This window comes from Gallinula chloropus, assembly GCF_964237585.1.
Source record: "Gallinula chloropus genome assembly, chromosome: 4".
NCBI lineage: Eukaryota > Metazoa > Chordata > Aves > Gruiformes > Rallidae > Gallinula > Gallinula chloropus.
This window is the reverse complement of record NC_140088.1, coordinates 67,910,898-67,930,078: the sequence shown is the minus strand read 5'-3', so window position 1 is coordinate 67,930,078 and position 19,181 is coordinate 67,910,898. Positions and strand designations below refer to the sequence as shown.

The following is a 19,181-nucleotide window of genomic DNA, read 5'->3' as shown; positions in this document are numbered from 1 at the left end:
TAGTTTCCCCTCGTCCAGCTGTGGCTGTGGCTAAATATCTCACATTTACAGAGACGAAAGAGCAACTTAATTTTTCCTCACAAGGGACTTCCCCTTACCCAATGGTTGTGTATGTCAGCCACAGCAATTTCAAATCTACCAGCAGACCCAAATGTGTACTTCATTTCCACCCACATGCAAAATACTTTCCTTTTTTTTTTTTTTTTTATCTTTTCAGTGGAGGGAAAGAAAGGAGGAAAAATAAAGAGTTGCAAAAAGGGGCCCTTGTTTAGCATCACCCTTGTACCGTGTGCCCATCAGATTTCCTGGAAGGGTGAAGAGTTTCTTCACACAAGCAAGTCACGACGAACAATATTCATACGGCTGCCAATTATCTTAAACAAAGCACGACCCTTGGAAGAGGACACCCACAGGAACCCAGCTGCCCGTGCTAACAATGGCAGGGATGTAATTGGGCTCCACCTCTGGATGGAGAGAACTGCTCACACGGGCAGAGCTATGGAAAGTCATCACCGCAGGTAGGCAACTTTCATGATGGTTTCCACTACAGTTCCTCTGAGCTGCACAGACACTTTTTTTTAATAAATGCTGGAGTGCAATAGTCTCTTTATAAATGAAAAAGTCATTTTGCTTTCATTTTCAGCACAGTTTCTTCCAATTTTTTAATGTAACAATATACATATTTTTTACTTCTAACCAAAAGTTTTATTTTCATAAAATTTAAAGCAGTAGCTTTTTAAACAATCAAAATAATAATAATAACAAATAATAATAAAATAATAAGTGGCTTTCACAGAAAGCAACACGCATAATCTTAAACCAGTTAGTAAAACTGTACTTCCCCATGTAAACAAGGGCAGACAAGCCTCTTCCAATCTTATTTGTCAAAATACAGCTGATTTTGCAAAGTATTATCTCCTCAAAAGCTGTCAGACAATCTTACAGCTGATCTCAAACGTGACTGCATTCAAGGTACTTATTAGCGATGACTGTCGATATCTCTTCAGGACTTCTGCCTGGACAGGAAAGTCCCTTTCCATAGGTCTTCAGGAGAGCTGCCTCTGGCTGAGTCAGAGCTTAATGTCCTGTGACTCTGACATCTTGGCAAGTGTTTTCTTGACCCGAAGGGCTGTGAGCCGGGAGGCAGGGTTGTGAGCCCAGCATTCCATCATCAGTTTCCCCATCTGCCGTAGGCACTGAGGAGAGAAACGGGAGAGAAAGTCCCACCTGGGTCAGTGGAAGAGGAGACCCCGGTCGGCAGCAATCCCGAAAAACTGAGGGGAAAAGGTCTTTTCTAAGGGTAGCCAAAGAAAAAAGATAACATGCCATCTTACTCACCTCTTCAAGAACTATTATTTTATATATATTAAGGACAGTTTTTAAAACACGAGAATTATTCTCAAAATTTATGACAAGTTGTACTGTAGACTTGGCTGTACACTCCACTTTTCTTATCCCTCCTTCCCAAACCCATGCACAAAATCTCCCTCAGCCTGACCTGCACAAGCATGGCTTCATACAGTGAGCCCTTTGCCATACAGTTTCAGTGGAATTCCTTTTCCTCAGCCAGCGACTGGGTCTGGGGCTGCAGCCCAGCATGAGAAAGCACCGACAGCTCCTGCTGTAAAGCCAACTGCAAACACCCAGCTCGGTTCGGCCCTGCCCCACAGCATCCCCTGCTCCCTTCCAAAACACAGCCAGACCACCCCTTCAGTACCCAGCAATGCTTTCTTGCTGACAGGATCTCAGAGCTTCCTTTGCCATCCTGGAAAAGGATCATACAACCTTGCTGTCAGTCTACCACCTCCTTCCAAACAGAAATCACCCTGTAAGCCACAGCAGCCAGGTGATGACCCCTGCAGATTTATGCTGCCTGAAGTTCTGCTTGCTACAATAGGAAAAGAGAAGTTTTCCTTTTCATCCAACTTGCTCCTGGCCCAGAAGCAGTGCAGATCCTAAAAGACATTAAATGCCTACACCAGCCTAATACTTTTCTGATTAATGTGGATTGTTATGAACACGTTTTGCTGATACAAAAGGTTTCACATACTAACGAGTTTGCCTTTCTTCGCTACAACTCCTTAAGTGGGATTACTGATGATGCTAACCAATTAAGGAAGAAGAGTTGTTTCAAGAAGCATCCCCCATCCTTGGTATGTGAGGTAGCAGACTGACCACACGTGGAGGGTCACTGCATAAAAGCCCTTCCTGGGTTTGATGCTCACAGCGCTTCCTCCAGTGTTTCCACTCCTGGTCTGAAGCTTCAGAGGTATTTGGTTAGGGGGAGGATGAGGCAGATGATGCTGTATTAGACCATCCCACACTGTCCACTGCACAAGTCCTCAAGCCTCCTAGGAGGTCATTTTATTTTCCCATCATGCTCCCAAATTGCCTACAACTCATGTCACCTACATTTTTCATCTACCCAGAAAATATTCATCTACATGCTGCTATCCCCAAATGGCAGCTCTCTTCTGCAACTGTAGAAAACTTTACAGCAATAAACTGTACCAATTAACATGATTAATGGTCTCTCCTCCCTAGCATCTTGAGAACAGTCGGCAACTTTGCCTGCCCTACCTCAACTGTTTGTACTCTGAATCCATGAGCACAACTTTGCTCCCCCAGGAGGGAGAGTTTCAGACTCTCCCCAGCCCTCTTACCTCCCTGTTTTATTATGGAAAGTGTCTTCTGGACCCTACATCTCTTCTGAAAGGCCACACTTGTAGCCCTCTCTGCTAAAACACAAAGATGTAAAGCGGTGAATGATCAGTGCTCCACCTGGCAGCCTGGCTACTGCAGTCTGTGCTACTGCAGCTCAATACCATTCTAGTAGAACTTAATATCCTGCAAAATGTTAGCACAGAAACACGGTAAAATCACGTTTCCAGATCTGCCCACCTATGATCACAGAAAAGCTGTATCCTTGTTTCATTTCAAAGAGATGGGATATTTTCTTCTTTAAAAAAATGAAAGAAAAAAGAATGAGTGCATGCTGAAGAACACTGCCACAACACTATACAATTTCTCTTCTGAAACTTTTGGCTAGCTCACGATTTAATGCTCTCAATGCCTGGAGTAGAAAGCAAAATGAATGAAAGAGGAAAACAGGGAGACTAAGAAGGTCTGAGCACGGCAGGCTACTGGCATCTGGTAGACAGCACACAAGAAACTCACTTGCAAGTATCACAGCCTGCTGACCCTGGTGCCCTGAACACTGTCAGTGGAGATATCTGAGAAGGTGAGGCTCCTTACCCAGCCCTGTTATGTGATCACTGGTTCTAGCACCAGTGGTAGAGCTCCTCCTCGCTCAAAATGATGCACAGTTGGGTCAACCTCACTCACTCTGATTAAAAGCACAGACAGCATTTTAAGGGGGGACGATACCTCATCACTGCTCCATCTGTTGGGAAACGAAGGGCGTAGTCTCTTGATGCACACAATCTCTCGCATGTCCTCGTATGAGGGGTCGCTGGGCACCAGGTCATGATATGGAAGCTGGTATTCCTCAACTATTCCTGAAAGAAGCAGTTAGTCACCCATCACTTGAAGAGGACACCTTCCACTACCCTCTTCTCCTCTCAACTGGTAACAGATTGACCACATTAACAATATGGTGCACTTAAAAAACCTTGCTGCCCTGGAAGCTTATTCCACAGTCAAACTCCAACATAATCTCTGCTGTGTAAAGACTGACCAGGTATCTTAACCTTATTTTAATCTGAAATCTTAGTTACTTGCTAAGAGAGACAGTTTGTTAGCGTTGGGCCCAGATCAGGGTAATTCAGTGGAGAATTAACACTGAGTTAGGTCTCCTTCTTATCAGTGGACCTGGTATATATTAAAGGGCATTCTGTGCCTTTTCAGAACACGTCCAGGTTCTGTTCTTTGTGCACAGCACAATATTACAGATTTTACATCATATACACTTTATCTGTGTTTGTAAACACAGGGATCACATTGCTCATCAGTGAAATTCAGCTCCTCCAGGGTAATGCATGGAGCAGGCATTCAGCATAATACTGCAGGCTTTAAAGACCCATAAAGTCTGGTGAAGGTAGCATGGACCCAAGAGAGGCATGCTCTACCCTTACATGCCACCAATCTGGCACGTAACTGCTGCCAAGTCATTTCTCTGCATTTAACTTTCCTCAGTGGCAAAATAGAGGTAATAACAGCCATCATTTCTGCACTATGTGGAGCTTTACATGCAGAAAGCACCCGTAGCCTACGCACACAAGGATGGATCTATGCACTGAGTCAGCAGCTGGCTGCATTGCTTTATCGGTGCTGTCCTCACGCTTGAATGCCTGATACCAGAAGGAAATGAGGCACATCACTGCTATGACAATAATGCAGCAAAGGCCATTTCCCTCAGTTTTCTTCTACTGGTCTTCTAAATGGATTATTTGTTTTTAAATAGTGGCACAGCATACCCCCAAATTGTTTGTTCTCCTGCTTCTATTTAACTTTAACAAAACAAAGAAATCACTATGTACTTTCTGCTAAAATAGCTGAATACCCCAATCGAGCAAAAACGCATTGCCACTGGAAAAGGCCCCCAGATGAGTTCCATAGACGTGGGTCTGTGCAGGCATCCACCGCCTTCAAACAAGCTATTAAAATACAGTCTAAATCTTTGCTGTTGAATAGCACTGATCGATGCTTTAAATTAGGCTTCAACAAGAAAACAGAGGTGAAGAGAGTTACCTGTATGGTTTGTCCACATTTGTTTATCACAGTAAAAACAATTACCCACGGAAAAAGATGTATTGGAAGACTGGGATTATAAATGGGGTTCACCGACACAATTAAAAGTGATTTCCCAGCTCTCAAAAAAAAATAAAGGTAATGTTTGGCATTTACCTCCTGAAACACATCTCCTTGCTATCTCCCAAAGGATGAGTCCAAAACTGTACATATCAGCCATGATGTACGACTGAAAGTGATTTCTATTCAAGCTTTCATCCAGCACCTCAGGAGGCATATAGCGTTTTGTTCCTACGCGGGTGTTGGGAGGAATGTCTACCTCGTTTGTATCACTATAGAAAAAGAAAGGGGGGTGGGGGGGTGGGAAAAAGGGCATCAAACATGCAATAAAGCGGCTCGGAAAGAAAGCAATTTAGATGGGAGAAGTATTGAATTCACACCACATCCACTCTCAAACAAGGTCAAAAGTAATGCATAATCTTAATGGAACAACTCTTACAAGGAAAGCCTCTTAGTATGAAGGCAGCCCTTCTTACAAGGCTGACCCGCTTGAGGTGGTGTTAAGCATTCAAATGCATAACCACAATGGAGATCAGACTCAACAGGGATGCTGTAAGGTTCCCCGAGATTTCATTAGCGTTATCCTGAGATTTAACGCTGGTGATAACAATCAAATCGTCATTAAATGCTGCCTCCTTAACATACTCCACCACCTAAAGCTTTAGTCTTAGCATTTAGCAGATGGCACTAAATAGCTAGGCAGTAGCAAATGAGATCTGCAAGGAAGATCTGCAAGGAGTGCTGGTTTTCGTGTAGGCATTGATGTTTGTTCTCCTCCAGCCTTTACACATCAATATGTGTGAGCCCACAGACGTAAACGTGTAAAAAACAAATATCTAACCGAATGTGTCACACCTCACACACTGACCAGATGAGACAACACCTATCTAACAGGAAGCAAACCTCTATTAATTACGTGACTGGATTATTTATTTTATTAACTCCAAATCAGCTGTGTCAGTTGTAATGGTTTAAAAATGTTTAATAAATGGCAAATATTGTGGTTTGCTTAGAAAGGTCTGTCTCCCCTTCCCCACCTTAAAATGTAAAAAAATTAAATGTGATGAATACAACAAAAGCTCACAGAATTATGCAACTTCTGTAATTTTCTTTGCCTACAGTTATGAAAATGCCAATAAGAGCTGTGCCTGAAGTACAGCCAGTTACCTACACAGCTACACAGTCATTAAATCATACATATGCTGGTGGCATTTCTGTATACCCAAAAAATGGTAATATAAATCTAGTGACCTGCACTGTCTTGCAATATTTCATAGAAAATGAGAAATGTAGAGAACTTCACTGAACTTATTAGCTTCAGCAGAGCACACCCCTTTCAACTACTTTTTTCTGTTCCTGGTCATTGCCTGAGAAATGATGTCTAAGGAAGGATTCAGTAAGAAACAATCCAAGTATGTAACGTAGATTCCATGTGGACTGTGAGAAATAGGTATTTCATCTTCTTTTGTAGCAAGACTCGGTATTTCCTAGTTCTTCCCTGTTCATCCCTAAGCAGTGTGCTGTTCTGTACTCATCAGGCAAGGTATACCTGCAAAGGGTGAATTTCTTCCCTGAAACTTTTACATCAAATAGCGTATTTCCAAGTTGTTGGTTTTTTTCTAGGACTGTTCTTCCAAGTAAAAATATTCCTTTCTCATCTCCTAAAGGAAGGTCAGGTTCATAAAGCAAACACCTCACCAGGAAACTTGGTTGGTAAGTGAATGATGAGAAGAGCACATAAAAACTGCCTTTCCTTACACTGAATAATTTCAGTTCAGGATTTGTACAGAATTCTTAATTTTTTTTTATACTTCAGGGAGCCCATGGTTTCAAAGCTGACCTCTGAAATGGAAACCTTCAGTTCCATGGACACATTTCTGCGCACAGAAAAAGTCAGAGACTAGGTAACATATGCCTCCAGGACCAGCACCAAGAGCTCAAGCTCCTTTTGAACACAGCTGACAGACAGCAGTGACTCCTTTATGAATCCCAGGAGTGTGTAAGTCCTACTTGCCTGTTCTAAGTTGTTTAAACACGCAACCATTTTTTTAAAACCCAAATTTAAAAGCCATTTCAAAAATGAAATCTGTACTTTGGAAATTTGATTTGTAGGAAATGAAGCAAAAGTCAGCCCAAACAGGGTGTTTTTCAATAAATCCCAACTAGCAAGTTGTGCAAATGATTTGTATTATTCTATGTAAGTTGTGAGTGAACGATTATCTGGGGATCAGACGAGCTGAAAGCTTCAGTGACAAGTTTACTGACATGACTTCAGCCTGTCAGTGCCATGTCCTTGTAGCAAGTGGCAGCAATACTCAGGTTGCTATTGCGGGTGAAGTGATGAAAACTGCATCTGGACACAAATAAAACTGCTGTGCTCAATGCCTGTTTATACACCTGCATTATGTGTTTATGCGACGTCCTCACCTACATGGGTAGCTCCACCTCACACACAGATAAGCACAGTGTCAAAGGTACATACATACACTGCAGGGGTTCACGTGCTGCTCAATCAACCACTAAACCCATGTGTGCATCTGATTTGCCAACTTTCCCTCACCTTCATCGCTTCTACTCACCTGATAAATTTAACAGCCAAGCCCAAATCTGCTATACAGCAGGTGCCATTCTTTTTCACCAGGATATTCTTACTTTTTAGGTCACGGTGGGCAATAGCAGGTTTGCCCTGAGTACTGAAGATCTCAGTATGCAGGTGGCACAAGCCGCTGACAGAGGAGTACGCCAGTTTTAGCATGGCTTTTGTGTCCAAGGTAGTAGATTTTAGGTAATCATAAAGTGAGCCATTCTCATGGTAGTCGGTGATGAGATACAGCTGGGTCCAAGATCCTGTTCCTTTAATGTCCGCAGCAATGAATCCTGAAAAAGGAGATTTTTCAAATTAATACTTCTTGGGGCTTTTTTTTTTTTTGACTGCTCAGAACTCTAGAGGGTCAGCCACTTCAATAGTTTTATTTTAATAACATATTTAAGTTCTTTCATCTTACCTCCACGCAACTATACCTCACTTCTAGCCTTTAAACACATTTCCAGAAAGCCTAGATACGGAAATACAGGTGACAGAATGAGTCATGTGGTGTTTGGAGTAAGAGCTACCAAACCCCATTATTTTTAACTTTTCTTTATGTTTGAGTAATCCCTGAAACATCTTTCTTTTGAAAAGTGCTGGGTGGCTAATTGCGGAGCACAGCAGGTACCAAGGCATGCTGGAAAGGCCATCAGATAGCAGCAAATGCAAAATTATTAAACTTAAGAAACCTGTACACTATCAAATAATTCTCTTTAATTTCACTCACCGAGAATATTTTCATGCCTCATTAAGACAGTCTGGTAGATTTCTGTTTCTCTGAACCAGCTGGCCTCCTCTGTGGTAAAAAACACTTTCACAGCTACCTTTTCACCACGCCACTTTCCCATCCAGACTTCTCCATAGCGACCTTTTCCAATCTGCTTTACCATCTGAATCTGTTTTGCAATGGTCCTTTGAACCTGTGAGAAGCCGAAATGGGTGGTTAGGACTTGGTCCACAGAAATCTTCTACACTCACCTCCCTTTTTCTGTGTCTCCTTTCCATGAAGCAAACCCAGTAGAAAGGGGGATACACAGCCCTTAAGACATGGATCTCAGCAAAGCTCCACAACCCAGGTGCTTCCCCGTTTCTCTCAGCACCGGTGAGGCCAACTCCTGCCACTGTGAAGAAGCTTTTCCATACATCCCCAAGATGCACCATGTTCTCTCAAGAAAGTAAATCGGTCTGTGTGAAGGAAAAGTTTGACCACTAACCTTGAGATTTTTATTTTACTGCAGGGGGTCACCACTTTGTGGAAATTTTCGTATTATTTTTGGAAAAGCTTTGACAGAAAACACTTCTGGCCACCCCAATCCAAATTCCAAAGGGGTAGGCAACACATTTTTAATTAAAAGAGGGATGTTTGCTATATACTAAACACCGTTGAGACTCAAGGATAGGGTTCACAAGAGCCAAAAGCCTTTCAGCACTCCAAAACTAGCAAAACTACTGAAAACAGCTTCCTATCCCTTCCTTGAAAATCCCATGCCTAATAATTTCAAAATATAAATTTGGTGTTAGGAGTCTCAGCAACTACTTACACAGTGAGAACTCACGTGCCTGCACTGATTTAAAAAACAATCATCATTACATAGCAATAAAAAGTAAGAATTTAATCCCAAAAATATGGAAGCACAGCTTTAAATTTGCCCTTCCCAGTGTTCATCCCAGCTTTGTCAGTGGCTCTACTGTGAACTGACGCCAAAGTCAAACAATCTGTGCTGCTGCAGCAGAAGATGGATGCGTTTGGCAGCACTGCAGAGATACCCTTCATAAGGATGGCAGGCCCCATGCAGTTCTCCATTTGGCTCTACGTTTAACAAGTTTTCATGATTACAAAGCACCTTGGACAAATAGAGACTGACATATTTTCACAGGATTGGAGCGTGTCTGCAGAACATGTGTTTCTAAAAGCTCAGAAAGAAAAACTCGAGTCGATGCTGCAACACAACCCAGTGGTGTTCACAGCTGACTCGGCCTCATTCCAGGACAACAGGACATTCGAAAGTCTCCCTCCTGTGCTTCTGTATTGCCAGTTCAATCCACAGCTAACAGTTTTACAAGATTTTGAAAGAAACTAATTTTACAGACTCCAATGCAGCTGCCCCAAGCAACTGGTAAAATCTGGAACGTGCAAATTCGAGGTGTCCTGGTTTTGCCACCATCCATATACAAATTTCAAGCCATTTATTGCAGCAAGTGTGCACTACCTGGGTATCTAAGAAATCATATGCATTTCTTGTAATCCCGAATATTTTTGCAATATTGGCTGGCAGAAATGATCAAAACTAGATTTTAAAATCATATAGGTCCTTTGTTATCCCTGGGAGGTCCAGTGGAAATTGCCAGTTTGGTAATGCAGAACAGGGCTGGCACAACACCAATGCAGCATGAATCATACAATCATAGAATCACTTTGGTTGGAGGAGACCTTTAAGATCACCAAGTCCAACTACAACCTAACCCTGCCTAGTCCACCTATAGACCGTGTCCCTAAGCACAACATGTACATGCCTTTTAAATGCCTCCAGGGATGGTGACTCCGCCACTTCCCTGGGCAGCCTGTTCCAATACTTAACTGCCCTTTCAGTAATGAAATTCTTCCTGATATCTAACCCATATCTCCCCTGGTACAATTTGAAACCATTTCTTCTCGTCCAATGCCTTGTCCCCTGAGAGAAGAGACAGATCCCCACCTCTCTAAACCCTCCTTGCAGGTAGTTGTAGAGAGTGATAAGAAAAAACCCAGTTCCCTCAGCTGCTCCTCACAGGACTTGTGCTCCAAACCCTTCAGCTTCATTGCCCTCCTCTGGACATGCCCCAGCATTTCAACATCCTTCTTGTAGTGAGGGGCCCAAAACTGGACACAGTACTCAAGGTACGGCCTCACTGGAGTTGAGTATAGTGGAACTCCAGCTCATCACACAATTCCTGATACAGGCCAGGATGCTGTTGGCCTTCTTGGCCACATGGGCTCGCTGCCAGCTCATGTTCAGCTGGCTGTTCACGAACACCCCCAGGTCCTTTCCCTCCAGGGAGTTCTCCAGCCACTCTGCCTCAAGTCTGCAGCGTTCCCTGGGGTTATTGGGACCAAAGTGCAGGACCCAGCACTTGACCTTGCCGAACCCCATAAAGTTGGTCTCTGCCCATCAATTCAGCTTGTCCAGGTCCCTCTGCAGAGCCTTCCTGCAGATCGACACTCCCACACAATCTGGTGTCATCTGCAAACTTACTGAGGGTGCACTCGATCCCCTTGTCATGATCATTAATAAAGATGTTACAGAGGACAGGCCCCAGCACTGAGCCCTGGGAAACATCCTTGTGACGTGCTGCCAGCTGGATTTAACTCCGTTCACCACAACTCTTTGCAATGAGTCGTCCATCCAGTTTTTAACTCAGCAAAGAATATATCCACCTATTTCATGGGCAGCTAGTTTCTCCAGGAGGATGCTGTGGGGAACAGTGTTGAAGGCTTTACCGAAGTCCAGATAGACAACATCCACAGCCTTCCCCTCATCCACTGAGCAGGTCACCTTGTCATAGAAGGAGATCAGGTTGGTCTGCCTTTCATAAACCCATGCTGACTGAGCCTGACCGCCTGAGTGTTGTGCATGTGTTGCATGATGGTACTCAACATGATTCATTCCATCACCTTCCACAGCACCGAGATCAGGCTGAGAGGCCTGTAGGTCCCTGGGTCCTCCTTCTGGCCCTTCCTGTAGATGGGCATCACATGTGCCAGCTTCCAGTCAAGCAAAACCATCCTGGTCAGCCAGGACTGCTGGTAAATCAGGGCAAGTGGCTTGGCAAGCACTTCCACAAGCTCCCTCAGTACCCTCAGGTGTATTCCAACGGGACCCATCGACTTGTGTGGATCTATGCATACAACTGTTTCGTGCTCCTCCTGTTTGCTGCCCATGCTGCGTGCATTAGTGTAGATGCACTTCAGTCAGGCTGTTGATCCCTCCACCTTTCCAAGAGAAGGTCTCGCTCACTGGCACACCGCCCCTCTAACCCTGGCATGCTACCCCCAGGACTTTGTCCATCATAAATGTCTGTCCAAAGAAGAATTCAAAACCTATTAGGAAAGGTCTATCATAATTTATTTTGTAAATAAATCTCTGGGTTTCATATTAGACAATTTAAAGGAGAAATGCATACAGTGGCATTTATGCAAAGCTATTTCAAAAGTCCAAGCTTTCTTCTTCTGTCATTTAAACAGAATCCCATTTTTTTCAGCCTGCCCTACAATTTATCATTACTGGTGGCTTCAGTGCCATTATTTTTGATTAACATCAGTGAAAGCCAAGAATAGAGATTAGCCTTAATTTTTTAAATGGATTTATTCTCTTTTATACTCTCATATAGTGATTGAACAATAGTTATATTACATTGGAATTTTGCTGTAACATTTTGTAATGTCATCTTAGCATCGTTGCTTTCTATTTTACCCATTTTAAAAATGCATCCTGAACAATAATGCAGTTATAACAAATAACTTAATTTGTGTAAATATATGTAATGGCATCATAAAGTACATGGAATTACAATACTTAATGATGAAAAGTTCCTTATTAAATTACATTAAGAAAATGAAAAACACATTTCTGTTAGGCTTTTCAGGCGGCAGAATACTATGTGAAGGGCCTTAACCTGGTTTTCTCTTGCTAGAACTGGTCAAGCGATTTCCTATGAACAATTTATTTCATTTTAAGGAATTTAGCCCTTTCTTGAATCATAAACTGATTACAATTTCTAAAACAGATCGGTTAATCAAAACTGTAGGATGAACTGATTTCATAAGCATGCTGAATGATGTGTTCATGTGAATTATTTACACTGAGTGGGGTGGGGCTTGGGGATTTTTTCCCTTTCTTTTCAAATCTGTCTATTTTGCTGCTTGATCTCTGTGATCAGCTAGGTTAGGTTACACAGCCCTGTTTCCTTTCCCTGACTGGAATCAACCTAATGACCAGCTATTTCTACTTTATGCATTCTGTTTTTCTGACATTCAGCTAAATGTATTCAACTAATGCAGATAAAACTTCACACAAAGTAACCTTTTGTAACTTAAATATTTTTACAGAGAACTTCATGCCTATGTCTGCGATGTAGGCCCTTGAGAAGCGAAATTCACTGGAAGGAGAATTAGGAAAAACATACGTGAAAAGGTAGATACCATGAAAAGATAGAGACCAAATGGTAATTCCACACAATTTTCATATAGAACACTGAAAAAAAAATGTCCATAGCATCTAAACTCCTTCCCCAGTTTCCTGTGTGGATTTGCAGTGGCAACAGCTTCGCCAACACTTCCTTGCTCTGTCAAGGTCAGTGGGGTTCTCCTTGCTTGCACACACCTGATTGTACACACCCCAGCTTGCTGCCTCATAGCCTTATGTACAATTTACTGTACCTCTTTTTCTTGGTTTAAAATTTGATTGGCAGCATTTGACCCTCAGAAAACTTTTCTGTCAGAGGTACAAACAGGTCAGGAGACAAAGCGCTTGCTGAATGCCAAAGTGTCGATAAGATCTTGGTTAATGCTCAGTATTGGTATAATATTTGTAACTATTAGAATAAAAGTTCTGCAGTGAAGGAAAACATCACTGCTTAGCATTCTGTGACATTTTGTAATAAATTTGTGGCTTATTTTCCTGACATAATACCTTTGGATGTTTCAGTCTTTGCATAGGAAATAACAGAGTTAAAACCAAACTCTTCCACAATGAAGTCTAGAGCATTATTGCCAGGCACTTTCTATATACTTCTTTCAGGCACGGGCCCAGAGTCATTAATCTGTGCATTTCTAGAGAGCCTCTAGTGGTTGTAGCTGTCTGGGAAATGCAGCAAACATCTATTACTAAGCGCAAGATTCATTATAGCTCTCATTTTTCTCCTTTTCCACAGAAAATCACTATTTAAAGGGAAAGTCTGGGGAAAAAGCGTTTGGATTTTCATAGGCAAAGAGGAAGGAAAAGAGTGTAGTCAGGAAGAACAGTGGCTTCAAAGTCGTCAGGCTTGTGAGAGGAGGACTGGCCAAAGACAGAATGGTTTCTGCTTAACTGAGCGCTGGCACAGCTCTGAGAGCTACTGAGCAATGACCCAGCTGGGATGCCACCTGGGCCATTACAGCAGTTAATTACCAGAAGTTATTTTTTCCATCCAACAAAAGAGTAGACCTGGGGACACCAGTAAGATCATAGATCACATCTTCAACATGGGATGGCATAAAGCACAAGAGGTCACAACCAACACTGCTCCATTCTTTTGGTCTCAAGGGCATCTTGAGATGAAGTATCAAGCCAGGCACTGCTACAGCGTGCCCCAGGGCACCTGCTACCTGCATGGGCTGCTGGGACCACATCCTCTCAGAGAAGAACAACCAAGTTCCTTGTGTTTGCTCTAAAACATTCTATCATTTCTGTAACTGTAAGAAGTAGGAGTACCAAATGCAGACTGAGACCACAGGGTCTTATGCAAAAACAAACAACCCCCCCCCCCCAAAACAAACAAAAAACCCCCAGCCAACCAAAAACCAAAGCAAAAAAGCAAGAACCCCACACAATTAAATCAACTGGAAGCACTTGTCAGGAACAGTCCTAAACTGTGTGATCGCTCCCTTTCTATGGCTGACAAGAGGGCCACTGGTATGGGACATGACAGAGCTTTCTTAAAGCCTAGTCCTAAATGAAGGAGTTTCTCTGAAGGGAGGAAAATGACAGTGGGTTTCCCATGCTCAGCAGCAGTCACAGCACCCACTTGGCAGCTTTGCTTTTTCCTCAATAGCTACGTTAACTGTCAGAAAATTGGATTTTTTAAAAAGTCAGCACTTCATTTAAATCATACTCTAAGCACTTACTCCTCCTAGGACAAATTGAGTTTAGGCAGATTTTCACCAACCACTTGGCCTGTTGCATCATTTTAAGGAATTATAAAGCTTCCCATTTTATTTCTTCTTCAGGGTATAGAAAAAAGATGTGTGGGCAAACACCAGATAGTAAGTAGTACTTGGAAACTGGAAAACAACTACAGTAATAGGATCACTACGAATTAATAGGTTTGGGAGACAGGAAGGACAGTCAGTTCAGAAATAACCACAAAACTCTACCCCTGTGCCTTTAACCTCCGAGATTGCCACACTACAAGGAAAATTATTCACTCTTGACTTCTGAACGCAAAATGAAGCCTACCATATAAGGGTTCCAGGTTTGATGAATTACAGTTCCCTTTACATAAAGACGACGTGTCAGTGCTTGAGATGCTACTGTGCACTGCACATAAAAAGCACCAAAATAAGATCAGCGGGACAGATGCTGTCCTGTACACTGATGAATTTCTGTGAGCTCTATTAGCCTGTACTTACCCTATGGCATATAAAACACAAGATGAGGTAACAAGAAACTAAGTTTTTTTGTCTTAGCCTACATGAATAAAAATCTCCTACTTCAAAGCAGCTGCTCTCCAGCTTAAATCCTTTTCATTTCTGGGAGATAACAGAAAAACAAAACTAAGACAGCAACTGAGAGCACATAAATCTAATTTCTCATGCATCATTTTGTCTTTGCCCTCTACTCATTTTCTCCTTTTAAACTTACATTAAAATAATATTGCTTTCTTACCAGGAGAGGGAGCCCGGAGCCGCTCCCTGAGCTCTGGGACTGCTCGATCAAATCCTTCAGGGACTCTCCAGGGGGAATGTAGGTCTCATCCTGCTCCAGCCCGATGCTGTAGCGAGGCCTCGTCTCTTGGCGTCTGTATCTGCTGCTTTACATGGAAGTGAAATTAGCTTGGAAGACAATGACCACATGTGCAATGAATAATGCACACTGTTTGCTTCATTTATAGGGTCACAGCTTCCCCTGCTTCCCTGAGGGATATTCTGGACTCACTGTCCAAAATTTTCAATTTCATTCTTAGCAACTGTATTCAGCATCAAAACGCAAAGTAAAAAACCTCAAAGACTCTGTGATCTGGTCCAAGTTTGCAAAATGACCTTTTTTTTTTTTTTTTCCCAGAAGCTTAAATACATTTAAAACATAGACCAAGTAAATTCCCAGGTTCATTTTACAGACTGCAGTGGGTCTTTTAGGAGGCAGAAGAGGTAAGGTCATGGGATTTGGGACAATTTAAAAAACGTGACAAATTATTTAAACATAATGTATGTCAATTGTGACCACATCCTAGACAGATTAACTTACATTTCTGTATACATCTATTTTTTGTGATCAGTTCTTCACCATATAAACACATTTAGAAGCCTTAGGTTTATTTACCCAGGATATAATTTTCCCTATGGCTTTCTTAAACTCAGTAAAGAATAATCTGTACTTCTACCTGAATGGCTTTTTAGGATGTTGGGCAAAAGAAGCTATATGAAATACATCACACACTGTGACTAGCATGAATAAAATACACCGTTTTCTGCATCACAGAATTAGTTTCTTGTTTCTTTTCCCTAAGTTCCAATTTAATTATTTTAAATTCCTAAGTCTGTAAAAAGATAAATGTTGAGAGGAACATTAAGAAGCTAGTAAACTATTCCTTATTTACCTGAAGTAGCAGACTATGATGATAAGCACCAGAAGTATACTGCAAACAGTCCCCGAGATCAGCAGGGCTTTATTGTTAATGTTTCCTTCAGCAAAGTCTGGTATTAAAAACAAGGAAAGTGGAAAATTTGGAATGGGAGGTGTTACAACATCAGCATCAGAAGACACATGTGCCTTAAAAAGTGCAGTGGCCAGAAGTTAATTTCCTTTCTTTTCTACTGAGGTCCTGTGCAAGATAGCCCTGGATTCCGCAGGCATTCTGTGTGCTTCCTCTTTGACCCTCACTACCCAAGGCATGGCAGGTACCTCAAAAAGCTTATCTAAGTTCTCAGTGCTCATTTTGGCAAAACGTCACCTTGATTTGTAATTCCCTGTTCAGATCTGAATGAAAAATCACTTAAAGACCCACAGCTCTGTGTCTTAACCTAAGTGCCAGGACATAGAAAAATTACTGCCTCTATCTTAAATCACTCTTATTAAATACCATCCCATCAGGCAATTAACAGATATATATATAAAAAAAATATCCTGCCAGGGAAGACAGAACCCCCAAGAAAGCAGGCCAATAGAGGCCTTGGAAAGTATATTCCCATTGCTGCAGAATTATCCATCTCTCAGATCCTGTTTGAGACACCCGAGTAGGAATTCTTCCTCCGTTCGCTCTACAGCAGCCCCACGTGCCAGGGCGGGCAGCACCATCTTTCCAACAGCTATTCTGTAGAACACTCTGAAAATGAAATGTGACAAGTAACTTGCAGAAAATGCCGTTACATTACAAGTGTTAAAACGTTGCAGTCGATCTTTGCACAAGAGACTCGTATTCTCCTTTAAAGTGTACCATTAACCTCCAAATGTGTATTCTCAACTCAGGCAAGCGAGCCTGACCTCCATGCGTGGTCCTCTGCTGAAAGACGATGAAACCAAGCGCTATTCTTTTTCTAACCTCCCTCACTCCCCAAAACCTTGGAATTATGGCATCGCAGCATTCAGACACACACGCTGCTCGCCCTCTCCCCCTCCTCCGCCCAAGTTGCTACTTGGTATAATGCACAGGAGGACTATGTTTTCTGGAGCTCTCCCAGCCCCACCCTCTTGCATCCCTCACACTAATGCAAGAAATTTATCCTTATCGACTCATTCTGGAATGGTGCTATTACATTTCAGATTTACAAGGGTAATGAGACAAGGAGGTTCCTAAGGGACTCCTGGTTTACTGTCAGGCTCTTTTATTTTAAAGATCCAGTTTCTGCTTCTGTTTTTGCCCCAAATGATTTCTTTCCTTCCCCCTTCCACTACAAACAGAGCTTCACAACCAAGGCACCTTTTGATCACACTGGTCATGTTTTAACCTGCCATTACCTGCTCCGGGAGCATTAACAAATGTAAACATTCAAGACACAGCCGATGCCTTTGAAAGGGGACACTGTCATGATGTCTTTCAGGAAAACACTGGAGCCCATCATTCTCCCCGCTGCGGCAGATTTCTACCTGGCCTGACACTCCAAGTGGGCTGTGAGCTGAAACCAAGAGCCCACAGGGGAATCCAGACCTCTCTCCCAAAGTGATGGCTGCTTGACAGGGCTACAGGCTCCAGTTCATGCTATGTAAGCAGCCTGTGGCAGCTAGCCATTTCCATCTAAAAGGTGTGGTTTGTAGCAGTTTAAGACCTTGCAGCCCACCTTCGGAGGAGAGGATAAAGCAGACCACAGAGAGGGAATTTTGTACTTGGAAGGAAGCTGGGTATCTGTCTGCAGCAAGGGCTTTCCCACTTCACAGAACAAGCCACAGTGGAAGTTGGGCTTTTGTGCCCAACAGTCAAGAACGCTGATGTCAGATGCAGAGGGAGAACTTCAGACCTTGCTCATACCTGTGTATACCAGAGAGCAAAGCCATGGAAGTCTGCGCATTTGCACAGACCCGGAGCGCTGCACTACCAGAACCTGTAAAGCCCCCACTGTCCATGCTACCCATGTGTGTCTGAGTGCACACACTGGGGAGAGGTGTGATAGAGATGCTGAGATACTACTCAAACTACAGTAATTTTAAAAGATTCAAACCCTGTGTTCCAAGTTTCCAATGGGCTTCTCCCATTTGGAACAGTAAATAAACAGTTTGATTTTCCTGGAGGCCAGAAGGCAGAATGTCTAAAACTTCAGACTCCAACACTGCAAAAATTTTTGGTACCCAAATGCAATCATGGGAAGCAAGTGAAGGAAAGTGTGTGAGCCATTAAGGGAATGGGTCTTGATCCTCATGCTGGGAGCAGCTGATGCAGGCTGCAGCAGCAGCAATGTCTGCGTTCTTGCAGTAGGTGATGTCCCCCACGCTGGCAGTGTCAGCTAATGCAGCTTTGGTAGTGATTCACTATGTACAGCATGGGCACACAACTGGCTCTCACAGGAGAGGAGAATAACTTCCATATGCCTTTGGATTTATTTGGTTAGGTACGATGAGAGTCAATACTGATGACAAGTGAGCTATTGTCTCACCTTTCAAATACTTCCTGCATTTTCAAAACATTCTGGCAGAATTTCACTTGCTTGCTCACTTCAGGGCTTCACAAACCCACTGGTGCACGGAAAACACAAGATTAAAAGCATGCCCCTGTTCTTCCACCAGCAACATCTGTTCTGATGAACTGAGCCAGACTGGTGCTGCTGGAGACCAACTCTTCTCTACTCCTATGGCCCGTGCTGTTCTCCAAATCGCAACAGGACAAACCCTGCATTCCTTGCAGCTTCTTGGACATGCAGAGGGATGAGTCTGCCTCATCACTGGCTCGTGGGCTCCGTGGTGAAGACTGTGGTGGGTACTGGTCAGCGACATTTTTTGTGATGGAAACAGTCTGTCCTTTAAGGAGTCCAGCACTGTGCTTTTCAGTGTTACGTTACTTGGCAACTGCAACATGCCAAGCAGCAGGGTTATGAGAATAAGCAGCAGCTTCCACAGCAGCAGCAGTGAGTGATTACTGCAAGCATGGTGGGGGAGCACAGAACAAACACAGAGTAGGTTTAGGAAGCTTCTTCACATACCTCAGCTGGCTGGTAATAGCAAAGCCCAGCAAATAGCACATTAACAGGTTTACGTTGTACGAAAACACTGGTGGGCACAGGTGTCAGTGCTGATCAGCACAGAAAGGGAGAGATGGCAACAAGAGGAGGGTCTTTGGTGATACCAAGCTGCCCCTCAGTTTTCCCCTGTGATTTCCCCCTCCTCCACCACTCATTCCCCTCACTTTGCCATCTGCAGGACCATGCCAACGAGTGCACTGC

At 43.0% G+C, this 19,181-nt stretch overlaps 1 protein-coding gene across 1 annotated transcript in view; it reads right to left on the bottom strand.

The window, feature by feature from the left end:
- Positions 1-921: 921 nt before the first annotated feature.
- The window catches only part of BMPR1B (bone morphogenetic protein receptor type 1B), a gene marked incomplete at its 5' end in the record, with an annotated part of 31,086 nt that continues 12,826 nt past the window's right edge, over positions 922-19,181 (bottom strand). Inside the window, 7 exons of the mRNA XM_084262932.1 lie at positions 922-1,196; positions 3,388-3,518; positions 4,867-5,042; positions 7,350-7,647; positions 8,085-8,277; positions 14,980-15,118; positions 15,911-16,007. Of these exons, the coding sequence (XP_084119058.1) occupies positions 1,071-1,196; positions 3,388-3,518; positions 4,867-5,042; positions 7,350-7,647; positions 8,085-8,277; positions 14,980-15,118; positions 15,911-16,007 (1,160 nt within the window). The 3' untranslated portion in view covers positions 922-1,070. The remainder of the gene's footprint in view (positions 1,197-3,387; positions 3,519-4,866; positions 5,043-7,349; positions 7,648-8,084; positions 8,278-14,979; positions 15,119-15,910; positions 16,008-19,181) is intronic.